Source organism: Aphis gossypii, chromosome 1, assembly GCF_020184175.1.
Source record: "Aphis gossypii isolate Hap1 chromosome 1, ASM2018417v2, whole genome shotgun sequence".
NCBI classification, from domain to species: Eukaryota; Metazoa; Arthropoda; class Insecta; order Hemiptera; family Aphididae; genus Aphis; species Aphis gossypii.
The window spans coordinates 42237737-42250276 of NC_065530.1; the positions used below are offsets into that span (position 1 = coordinate 42237737).

General features: G+C 25.9%; 1 protein-coding gene across 5 annotated transcripts; it reads right to left on the minus strand.

Annotated features, from left to right (window-relative positions):
• Positions 1–222: 222 nt before the first annotated feature.
• On the minus strand, positions 223–12309 carry LOC114122012 (probable vesicular glutamate transporter eat-4). 5 transcript variants are annotated; one of them, XM_050196919.1, is made up of 10 exons: positions 11958–12309; positions 11094–11279; positions 10496–10566; positions 3097–3203; positions 2539–2656; positions 2285–2462; positions 1931–2202; positions 1572–1818; positions 1359–1486; positions 223–1271 (listed from the first exon to the last, which is right to left on the minus strand). In XM_050196919.1, exons 2-10 carry the CDS (start codon positions 11236–11238, stop codon positions 1104–1106), a joined length of 1434 nt encoding a protein of 477 aa, XP_050052876.1. In that variant the 5' UTR covers positions 11239–11279; positions 11958–12309; the 3' UTR covers positions 223–1103. The 5 variants fall into 5 exon arrangements, with proteins under 5 accessions (XP_050052876.1, XP_050052874.1, XP_050052873.1 ...); XM_050196917.1 differs by lacking the exon at positions 3097–3203 and adding an exon at positions 10297–10403 and having other exon boundaries at positions 11958–12307; XM_050196916.1 differs by lacking the exons at positions 2285–2462; positions 2539–2656; positions 3097–3203 and adding exons at positions 9533–9710; positions 9794–9911; positions 10297–10403 and having other exon boundaries at positions 11958–12306.
• Between the last annotated feature and the right edge of the window lie 231 nt (positions 12310–12540).

A 12540-nucleotide genomic window follows, 5' to 3' on the forward strand; every position in this document is an offset into this window, starting at 1 on the left:
ATAAATTATTGTCATAGAAGTATTAAAAACGATTTTTTTTTTAAAATCATATTACTCATATTACAAAAAAAAATAGTTATATTTGTAATTATTATTACAGTAATATTAATATAATGATTTAAAAATAGTATCGATATAATATTATAATATAAATAAAAATACTACTTTAGTATAAAGTATATATATTTATACATACATTTTTAATATTACATAGTAGTTAATTTGAACAAGTATATAAATACCCACTCATGTTAAATAAATCGTTAAAAATATAATATAGTTTAATTATTTAGTGTGTGAGACATATTTTGTTGTATGAATAAAACAAATAAGAGAAAAGTGGTAAAGTAGATTTTCATGATTTTTTTTCTTACACAAGTATTTGGTGTGCAAATGAGCCATCAAAAGAGAAAAGTCCAAAAAGTTTATTACTTAAATAGTTATAAGAAGTATAAAGTTTGCCGTATTGTTACATACAAAAAAAAAATAAAATAAGTCAGGTTGTTATACCAACAACATAAAAACTACGAGATGGCGCATTATTGAATCTTATCTACCGTAGTAAAAAAAAAAATGATATAACTGAAAATTAAGGGTTAGATTTACAAACTTACATACAAATCTCGTGAGGTCCGAAATCCACTACAGGTACTTGATAATACTTATACTATTCGCATTATCCGTAAAGGGTTCACGGGCAACGCCAAGTTTTATACCTATAATTTAACCTGAATAACTCACTGACTGATAAATGTACAATGATAGATCGAAGCTTGCAATTTACATAGTTCATTGGTACCATAAATTTAGGGTGCAGTGAGAAAGTATTTTACAAAATTCGCATTTTAAAGTGCTGCTTGCAAAAGTTTTTTGAGGTTGAGATTCAAAATGGCCAATGAAAATGTCTGAGTTTTGAACACCGTTAAATCGAGTATTAAATAACAAATTAAACAAAGTTTGAATCATATTATAGAATTAACATTTTTAACGGGCAACGAAGTGCATGATGTCAGCTAGTAATTACTAATTGTATTATCTATATTATTTACGTTTAGTATTTAAGTGTAATGTGTAGACAATAGTAAATATATTTAATTGATTTGTTAAACAGACTGCAAATCTTCATTTTCGACTAGATTTCGTTGAGTGTCTTCTACTGGTTTGTCCGCTGCCCATAGTTGTATTTCCGCAGAACCGTAAATAGAATATAACGTTCCCATCAATAAACATATTACCGCTTTCAAGATGTTAGTTTCGACATCGTTAAGTATCTATATTCAAACGTAATTACGACAGTTAACTTTTAACAGTTAAGTTAATACTATTAAGAATATATCAATTTTTTTTTATTCTATAACCTTAGGATTGAATATGTTCCGTGTGGCCTCATCCCACAATATAGTGGAAGTATAATAAACTACCATCAGAAGACTAGAAATTAAGCTAGCGTATTTTGGTGCAATATCTAAATAGTTTAAGAAGTATCCTGTAAAGAACCGACGTAATTTTGATTTAAAACAATACGAAAAATAGTTTTAAATATTGTATGTTTCATATGACTTTATATTTACCGAAATAACTAAGATATTCTATTTCTATAAGAATAAAAAAGTAAATTTGATTGGTTTCTAAAGTGTTGTCGACAATGGCTTCCAGAATAAAATATATGAACATTAAACCAAAATATAACCAATTCCAAAACTTTCTAATATTGGTGGTGGTAATGGATACAATGATTTCTGGAGCTAATTCGACCAGGATGACAATTATAATCAATAAAATGATATTAAATGTTCTCGTTTGCTGTTTAAAATTTTCCTATGTAGTCAAAACAATATTATTTTACATACATTATATATGTGATTAATATTGATTTCTATAATTGAAAAATATAATTACTTTGAAATGTATTAAAGAAAATACCTTGTACCTGAATGTCTAAATCACCATCAGCTTTTTTAATATATAATTGACCATCAAACACATATGATAAAAAGATAACAAGGATAGGCATAGAAGTAAACAACGATTTCCATGGTATGTCCGTTACGATTGAACGGGTTAATGACAATTCGGGTTTTTCCAAAGGATATCGTGGGTTGTTCGAACCTCCAAATAATATAATATCGCGGTTCAGCCTCCGAAATTGATTTTCATTGATCACGTACAACCACAAAACGTACCACGCCAACCCGAACACTCCTAATGAAATACATTTTACCGTAAGCGATTATTAGCCTTATATTCAAATGTGTTGAGCATCGTGAGTTAAATGTAAGTATACCAATAGATAGCGTTAACGTATAAGATGAATATGTATGGTGGAGTGCAATAATATTCTCATAGATATATTCGCCTTTGTGTGTCATGTCGTACAGTATTATTGGAACGTGACGTATTGACTGCGTATTCAGTGGAACCCAATATGTCCAAACCCTGTCAATCGCTCCAAACACCCCGGCCTAGAATATTATAACACAAATTAATATCGTTATAAATATATGTTAGGAGATCGCACTTTACAACGATCATTTTTACCATTGTAATTCCCATACAAAATTGTAAGAAAAAATGCGTGTGAGCGTCTATGTAATGTATACTCATGACTATAATTAAATAAACAATCGATGATATTGTGACGGAAATTCCTAAAATACTAAAAACACAATTATGAAACTACACTGAAAAATTTTAAGGCGAGACGTAGTGCTAAGCTAAGATTTTTATGCAAATTAGAATTTGGTTGTATGTTTTTATAGAAATCACGTAATACTGCAGTCCATACAGAAATGATCATTAGTTAGTGACTTAGGCCTTAGAGTATATTAATTTTATCTTACATATTTTTACAACATTAATATACATGTTCTGCAGTAGGTACCTACATAATATTATCACAATTCATGAAAAACATTGAATTTTTGAATTTTTATTTAATAACTTAAAGTAAAATTATTTTACGTAAATTAGATATTTGTTTGAGCGGCTTATTGCTTGTACTCATACAAGATAATTTCATCAAATTTCAATTTGCATAATATAATTATTTATAAATTTTAATCTTATTTATCTATATTAAATGTATTGGTCGATTACTTGTGAGCTGGATAAATGGTGGCCAAAACTCCTGTAGGTATAAAACCTATAATATATCCATATTCATAGTAAATAATGTAATTATAATGGGACGAGTTTATCTGTAACTATATAATATAACATTAACTAAATGGATAAATGTAAAAATATGTATTATCAAATATTTTTTTCATGTCCAGTGGTATATGTGGTCTAGTGTAACCACTATTCTGTATGACACGCTCACTTACTTTATTTTGATCTGACAAAAACTCAAAAAACTTATAATGAAAAGTAAATTGATACGACACAATTGATAAACCTATAAAAATATATCATTTTACCATACACACATATTATATTATAATATATCATACATGTATTTTACATTTAATTTAAGAGATCTAATTTAATATAGGTTAACATAATCAGAATCCAAGGAATGACAACCAATGATCAATGACAATATAGCTATAATAAATTATTATACTAGTATTATTAGAATATATATAATGGTTATGTTGTAAAACAGAGTTTATATTTTGTGGGATTTAACTAATTTGCTTTTTTCATAAAAAATGATGATAGATTTCTGAGTAAATTAAAATTTGAATGTTTAAATGTTAGTATGATAGAGAGTTGAGACATTTGAATATTATCGGAATATCGACTGCTGATAAACAAAAGAAATTAAATAATTTAAGAACTATTAAATTTAACATGCGACATAAATTATTAATTATTATCGAAAAATTACTAAAATTTACCTATATACGCGAGCAAAATGATCGCATATTGTCTATTCCAATATGTGGTTTTTAAACGAATAAGCCTGTTGATGAGATTGTGTGACGACTGTTGATAGTGAGGGGTAGAATCCCATCGATTAGTCTCGTTTTCTTCGAAATTCATTTTCGATAGTGAATGTTTAAAGTTGATATAACAGTCTATAGAGAACTGATTTTTATTTTTAAAAAACAAAAATATATTATAGTACTCCTTTAAATAAATTATTATAAAAAAGCTGTTATTTAATTTTTTTATTATTATTACTACTCGTAATTGTTCTGTAAAATCTGTATAATATAAAAATATTGTTAAAAATAAAAGAAGCAAACATTAAAATATAACATTATAAAGTACTGTATTGTGCTTTTCAAATAATCTTTTCAGTATTTTATCAATTAACATAAATTTAGAAATTGTTTATTTTTTTATTTAAATTACCTACTTTTTTTTTTTTTTTGAATACGTTACGAACAGAATAAGAATACCAAAAATAAAAATTATGAACACAACATATAATTATTAAATAAAAAAAAATTTTAGTTACCTACCTGTTAAAAACATAAAATTATTATTGATATCGTTTTAATATGAAGGGTATTATTGATGTAAGTTATAAATTCAACTTTGTATAATTAAATGTATATTCAAATAATTAAGTTGTTCTCTATAGTTTACCTATTCAATATATAGGTAAATATTTTTTATTATACATAGTCTCATCTATCAATATAATAATATAATATGATACTTACATTAGTCAAAATGTCTGGAGAAGATGATTCGGTGTATATTTTATCTACGACCAAAGTGTAGTATACAAATTATACATAGTCCATGTGCACCATGCGCAGTGTTTAGATAACTAATTCTATGATTACATTGTATAATGTATTATATGACAATATTAATATTACCTTATACATTTCATATTATGTTGGTTGAATTTGTTAAAACGACGTCATACCCACATGTGTTGTCGCCGTCATACACACTTAAGCCATAGACAAAACACGTTTACGCAGTCCGAATAATACAACTCGCTCAATTTTTCAAGAGTAAAATAAATACATATTATAAAATTGAATGGTGACAATATTTCTGAGGCTAAGACGCTTCGTTTTTTTTTTCAAATTAAAATTTTGAAATTTTATAGGTATTTTAAAAACGTTGATATTTCTGATATTTCTAAACGATATAATCAACGTCATATTGGATATAATGGAAAAACTCAGCGTTTTACTATATTGTTACAATTCAATTTTATAATAGGAATATTTACTCGAAAAACAAAATTCTGCAAGTTCAAATCAGACTGCGTAAACGCGTTTTGTCGTACGTGTGTAAGATGGAGACAACACATACGGGTATAACGTCCTTCTAATATGTTATTATATTATTTGTCTCAATGAAATGGCCAATGTGGGTCTAACATAATATAATAATAATTTAAAATTTAAACATCAAATCAGAAATTTCGAAATAGTATGCATTGTGTTAATTTGGAATTTTTATTTCATGAAGTTGATTGAAAATTATTAATTAAGATACTTATCGTCCTGTTTCATATTTTCCACCAAAATATTAATTACTAATATATCTGTATTACATTAAAGAGAAGCCTTTATGATAATGATTACCTGTTTTATCCTCAATAATATACAATAGAAATAACATTACAAAATCAGTATAAAACATAATAAACATTTTCAGTTACATTTTATAAAAATTATATTTTTACGCTGAATGCCGTATGGTAATATGGATAAGCGGTGTTAGTAACTAAAGTATAATATTATTATTATTCTGATAGCTTATAAATTTGTAACGTTAAGTTAAGTCTTTACTCGATCTGGAAGTGGTTTTATTTTGTTTAGAAATGGCAATGGAATCTACTTTAAGATATTGTAATTAAATTCAATAAATTCAATTAACTATTGAGTGTTTTATATAAGTTAATTTTATTCTAACATTATTTTATGAATTTGTATACCGTAACATATCTGGTAAGTAGTGTAAATTAGAGAATATACAGAAGCAGTTAGTGGTTTCTGTCATTATACTAAGATACGTATCAATAATTATTTTTGACATGTGATATGGTCTATAATTTAGTGGTTGAATAGCTATTTGACAAATAATAGTAACCAGATATCATTTTCGCAATGTTAATGTTTTATTGTTGTCAAATTTTAATTACAAAGCTATTATTATGAACTAATATTAATTTAGTATTCTGAAAATATTATGATAATGTAAAAATCAATTGTTTGAATAATATTATATAAGTATGTATCCAAATTTTTTATTATAATATCACGTGGTATAATTTTCAAATTGTATTATTTAAATATTTCTTATTAAAATTATTCTGATATGTTGAAATTATCTTTAAAATATATAATAAAATTAATATATTAGTAGATGGAGAATTTCAGATAAAATTAATTTTTGATAATAATAAGGTTTACATAAATTCGGTAGAAACTTAGAATATGTTCGTATGTTACTAGCGCCATGAACACGATAATCAATAACTTGTTGTCCAATGTAAGTTAAAGGAAAATATAACATTAACAATAATATTGATATTAATGTATTTATAGAAAGTTCTGTACCATATTTCGGGGATAAACAGGACGCAATGTGGACAGTTCTGTTAGATAAATTAAGTGAGGTAGTTATCGTCAACCAAAATATATGATTATGATTGAAGATATAAAAAACTCCGACAGAATTTGTCTTCACATAAAGAAATAAATATTATAATACTATAATAGTATATAAGAATATAAAATGTAGTTTTTTATTATATTTAACAACTATATTATTCATAATAAAAATATTTTAACTCCAATATTTGCGACCGTGGTTATTACTGATAACATTAACCGTTTAACATAATACAGATAATAATAAATAACAAAAAAAGCAGGTTAGTGGGTACCGCTCTGCTGTACATTAGGTACCGTGTGGATTACTATTATATATTATAGGAGTGTTAATTTTGAATCCAATGATAGTTATCATTGTATACGAAAAACGATTCTGAACGAAGATGATTTGTCAGCCAAGGATATAATTTGTGGTTGGTGAAAAAGGTGGTATATGTTTTAATGGCTTGAATACACCAAAATTTAAGTTCTTTTATAATAATTATTGTAAGCTAAACTTATAAAAAATCTTATATTAAATTTTCAACTCTTAGCTACTTATGCAAAATTTTTTATGAATTATACCTACACAATAGTTTGCAAATATTCATGATTTTAACGAATTTATGTCAATATTTGAATTTCAAATGCTAATAAAAAAAAATTGTACCTATGTATTCTTATAATTTTTAAATCATTATATGAGTAACTTATGAGAAACTTTGTATTAAATTTTCAAGTGTTTTTATTGGGCCAAAAAATTTTTATCGACACTTCAAAAAAAATTTTTCAGAAAAATTGAAAATTTTAGTTGTCTATAAATAGCTAAAAAAAAGTCAAAATATTTTGAAAATTAAATCATGTAAAGAAAATGCCAATCTAAATAACTGGTGAAATTTTCAAGTATTTACGACTTATATTTTTTGAATAATAACAAATTTTTAAAATCGTTGAGGATAAATCGATATCGTTATGATATTTCTTAAAATTGAAAATTTAAACGCACTTTAATTTTTCCTATAATGATTCTTCGATTTTTCTCTATAGATACTTGAAGGAAAACTTATGTGAAACCTAGTGTTGTATTTTTAATCTTTAGTTATGAACACAAAAATTTTTATGATTTTACAACTTCAAAATTACTTGCAAATTTTCGCGTTTTCGACAGATTTTGTAAAAATTTGAACTATAAACGTTTATAAAAAAATTGTGACTAACGATTTTTATTTTTTTTAGCTATGATAATAACAACTCATAAGGAATCTTGTATTAAATTTTCAAGTTTTTTTAGTCATCCAACATTTTTTTATCGACACTTCAAAAAAAAATACTCATAAAAATCGAAAATTTGAGTGGCCTATAAAACTCAAAAAAATCGAAAATTTTTGAAAATTTAACTGTATATAGATAACACTGACATTAACATTTGGTGAAAATTTCAAGTATTTACAGTGATTAGTTTTTGAATTACAACTATATAAAAAAATCGATTTAGTCGAAAACTGGTTTTGCGTAAAAATTCTCGTTTTTCCGTTTTTTTGTTTTTCTCGATTTTTTTGAAAACTGTTGGAAAATGTTTACTTTTGATCTGTATAATGCACCAAGGATATTCACTTTTCCATCGGAAACCACCCCCAAAGTTTGAAATTGAGGTATTATTTCGACTAGTTATGCTGTACACAGACACAAAAACAAACAAACAAAAAAAAAAACACACATCATTGTAAAATCAATACATTCATCACTTCGTTCAGAATCGAATAACAATAAAAATACTCATTATAATTAATTTTATTATCTATATAATGTACATTTAGTATTTAAATGTAATGTGTATTGTGTATAAAAGTAAATGTATTAAATTAACCTTTTACACGGACGGCAGATTTTCATTTTCGACTAGATTTTGTTGAATTTCTTCTACTGGTTTGTCCGCTGACCAGGGTTGTATTTCCGCAGAACCGAAAACAGCATATAACGTTCCCATCGTTAAGCATAACACCGCCATTAAGATATGAGTTTCGGTATCGTTAAGTATCTATGTTTAAATGTAATTCCGACAGTTAACTTCATTTGATAATCATTAGAAAATTTCAAATCTTTTGTTTTATTACCCCAAAATTGAATATTTTATTTAAAACTGTTTCAAACAATTTATTGGAAGTATATGCAATCGTCATCAGAGAACTATAAATTAAGCTAGCATAATTTGGCGCAATATCTAAATAGTTTAATTGGTACCCTATAAGAAAACGACGTAATTAGGAATTATAACATTATAAACTGTAGTTTTCAACATTGTATTTTTCACATGACTTTATATTTACCAAAAAAACGAAAATGTTCTACTTCTAGAAGAATAAAATGGTAAAATGTATTGTTTTTTAACGTGTTGCCGATAATGGCTTCCAGAATAAAATATATGCTCATAGAACCTAGGTATAAGCAACTCCAAAATTTTCTAATGTTGGTAGTGGATGTGGATATAGTGATTTCTGGAGCTAATTCGACCAGGATGACGATGAGAATCAATATAACGATCGTAAATGTTCTAGTTTGTCGTTCAAGCATTTCCTGTGTAGACATAACAATGTGTTTAATAATGATTTCGTCAAGAGCAAAATATAATGATTTTTAAATGTATCAAATAAACTATAACATACATCAATATAGAAATCACTTTCAACTCTTTTATAAAATATTCGATCAATACAGATGTATAATAAAACTATTATAAGGACAGGCACCGAAGTAAATAACGATTTCCATGGTATGCCCGATACGATTGAACGGGTGAACGACACTTCAGATTTTTCCAAAGGATATCGTGAGTTGTTTGAACCTCCAAATAAAATAATATCGCAGTTCAGCCTCCGAAATTGATTGTCATTGATCACGTAAAACCATAAAACGTACCACGCTAAACCGATCACTCCTGAAGAAGTACATTACACTGTATACTACTATTAGCCTTATATTCAAATGTGTTGAGCATCGTGAGTTAAATGTAAGTATACCAATAGATAGCGTTAACGTATAAGATGAATATGAACGGTGGAGTGCAATAATATTCTCATAGATAAATCCGCCTTTGTGTGTCACTTCGTACAGTATTATTGGGACGTGACGTATTGACTGTGTGTTCAGTGGAATCCAATATGTCCAAACCCTGAAAATTGCTGAATACGCTACGGCCTAGGATATTAAAAATTAAAATACACATCACTATCATTAAAAATGTATGCTATACACTTTACAATAAATTATGTTATTTTTACCGATATCATTCCCATGAAAAATTGTAAGAAACAGTGAGTGTGAGCATCTATGTAACGTATACTCATGACTATAATTAAATAGAGAATCGATGATATGGTGACAGAGATTCCTAAAATACTAAAAACACAATATTATAAAACTACACTCTTAATACATTTGTAAGTGAGGTATTGGGCATGGCTAGGATTTATATGAAAAATAGTATTTAGTTGTATATAATTAAAGGAATCATGTAATACAGTCAATACAGAAGTTATCAATAGTTAGTAGGATTTTTACATCATTAATACATGTTCTGTAATAGTGTAGTACGTATATCAGAACTCGAGAAAAACAGTGAATTTTTATTATATCACTTAAAATAAAATTATTTTACGAGAGTTGATTATATAACTTTTCACTTGTTCTTATATTAGACAATTTTATCAAATTTAAATTTGCATAATATATATATTTTATAAATCATAGTCTTATATATCTATTTAATGTATTGGTCAATTACTTGTGAGCTGGATAAATGGTGGATAAAACTCCACCAGGTATAAAACACATAATGTATCCATATATGTAGTAACGTATGTAATCATCGTAGGAAGAGTTAATCTGAAACTATAAAATAAATATTGATTAAATGGGTAAATGTAAAATTAGGTATTATAAAACCATTGAAAACTACTATTTGGTATGACACTCGCACTTACTTTATTTTGATCTGACAAAAACTCAAAAAACATATAATGAAAAGTGAATTGATTCAACACAATTGTTAAACCTGTATAAAATATACAATTTTAATATACACTCATAATGTATAATAAATCATAAACATATATTTTACATTATGTTTTTTTGCTTAAAAAGTTTAATTCAAAATAGAATACAATAATCAGAATCATACATTCATACCCAATAAATTACAATCATTGATCAACGAAAATTCAACTAAATTTAAAAGGGATTATTTAAATTCTAATTTATCTTCTAACAAATTAATTATTAGAATTACGTTATACTATTACTATTAGAATGCTTGAATGCCTTGAATGTATATACACATAAATATTTATTTATAAAACTTGGAATATATATTTTGTGGGATTTTGCTTATTTTCTTTTTCAAAACTTCGATACATTCCTATTTAAATTAAAATATTAATAATGTTTGAATGTTAGTATGCGCAGATGAAGACAGCTGAACATTAATAGAATATCAACAGCTGATAAATAAAAGGTTATATTTCATTAAATATTTAATTTGACTTGTGGGATAAGTTTTTATCAAAAAATATAATAAGTTACCTGTATACGCGAGCAAAATGATTGCATATTGTCTGTTCCAATATGTTCTTTTCAATCGGATAAACCTGTCGTGAAGTCTGTATGATGGTTGTTGAAATTGTGGGGAAAAATCCCATCGATTGGTATCGTTTTGCCCGATATTCATTTTTCACTATTTGGGATAAATTGGTTGGTTGATGAATTTGGCTGTTAATTTAATTTAATTTTTTTGATAAAGCAATGTTCAAATTTGTGATAAAAGTCTATAAAGAACTGAATTTAACTGATTTGTATTTATATAAACCAAAACACAATAATGTTCCATTAAAATAATTATTATAAAAAAGCTATAATTTACTTATTTTTTTTCATTAATAATTTTTTTGTATAATTTATGATTTATATCATAGGTATATAAAATCAGATAATTTTATCAATATAAAACCATTTTTAAAAATAAAATGTGCAAACATTTTATTAAAACAGAATACGTGATAAATAAATGTGTTGTCGTTTTTTAAGTAATGTTTTTTTTTTTTATTTTTAGAATAAACATAGAATTGCTAATTATTTAATTATGGTGGTGCTTATTTAAGCTACCTGTTGTTGTTTTTTAGAATACGTATAAACGGAATAAGAATACCATAAATCTAAAATTTAATTACATGTTTAAATTATTTTAAAATACACTATTACTGTTGAACATTGTTTTAATAAGATAAGCTTTTATTGATGTAAATTATAAAATTAACTTATTAGTTATTATAATTGAATGTGCATTTTCAGAATAAACCTGTTCTCTAAAGCTTATACAATATTTAACTAAATATCTTTTTATTAAATTATATAATCATCTGTCAATGTAATAATATTTATGATACTTACATTAATCGAAATGTGTAGAGAATAGAATCCGGTATGTATATCTATGACCAAAGTGTAACACATGCATTGACTAAAATACCTTCGTATGGATATTAATATTATTTACTGAAATTGTATACACCTAGTCTGGCTCACAAGAAGTGAGCTATGATGGCCAATGGGTGGAGTTCAAATATTGGCAAAATTAGTGATCTCAGTATTGTTGTTTCTTTTTAGGTCGCGGGATCGTATTGTGGGCCAGAATAAGAATCATTCTCTAATTATTTCGGATGTAGCGTATTGCGTTCAATGAATATAATTCTATTATGTAGGCAGCTGTTTGTTAAACTGTAAATTTCGTAGCGCATTACAGCAATACAGTATACAGTATTACAATGATCTGTTTTCGTGAACTCGAGTTAGTGAACGTCGACGTATAGTGAACACATTTATCTACAAAAAAGTGAGATATTTAATGCTGTATTTTAATAATAATTTTTTTTATTTATAAGCATATAAATATTTATAAATATATATAGAGAGAGTTCGTTTAAGTCATTTTATTTTTGAATTATTGAACATTCCATTTTTTTTTCAATAATTA

Bases quoted from the DNA above. Each gene is read 5' to 3' on its own strand.
- LOC114122012 (XM_050196919.1), bottom strand. From the start codon at position 11,238: ATGAATATCGGGCAAAACGATACCAATCGATGGGATTTTTCCCCACAA. The intron at 10,567-11,093 runs GTAACTTATTAT...TATTTTATACAG, and splicing joins CATTTTGCTCGCGTATACAG to GTTTAACAATTGTGTTGAAT. The intron at 2,203-2,284 runs GTATACTTACAT...GTATTTCATTAG, and splicing joins TACGTTAACGCTATCTATTG to GAGTGTTCGGGTTGGCGTGG.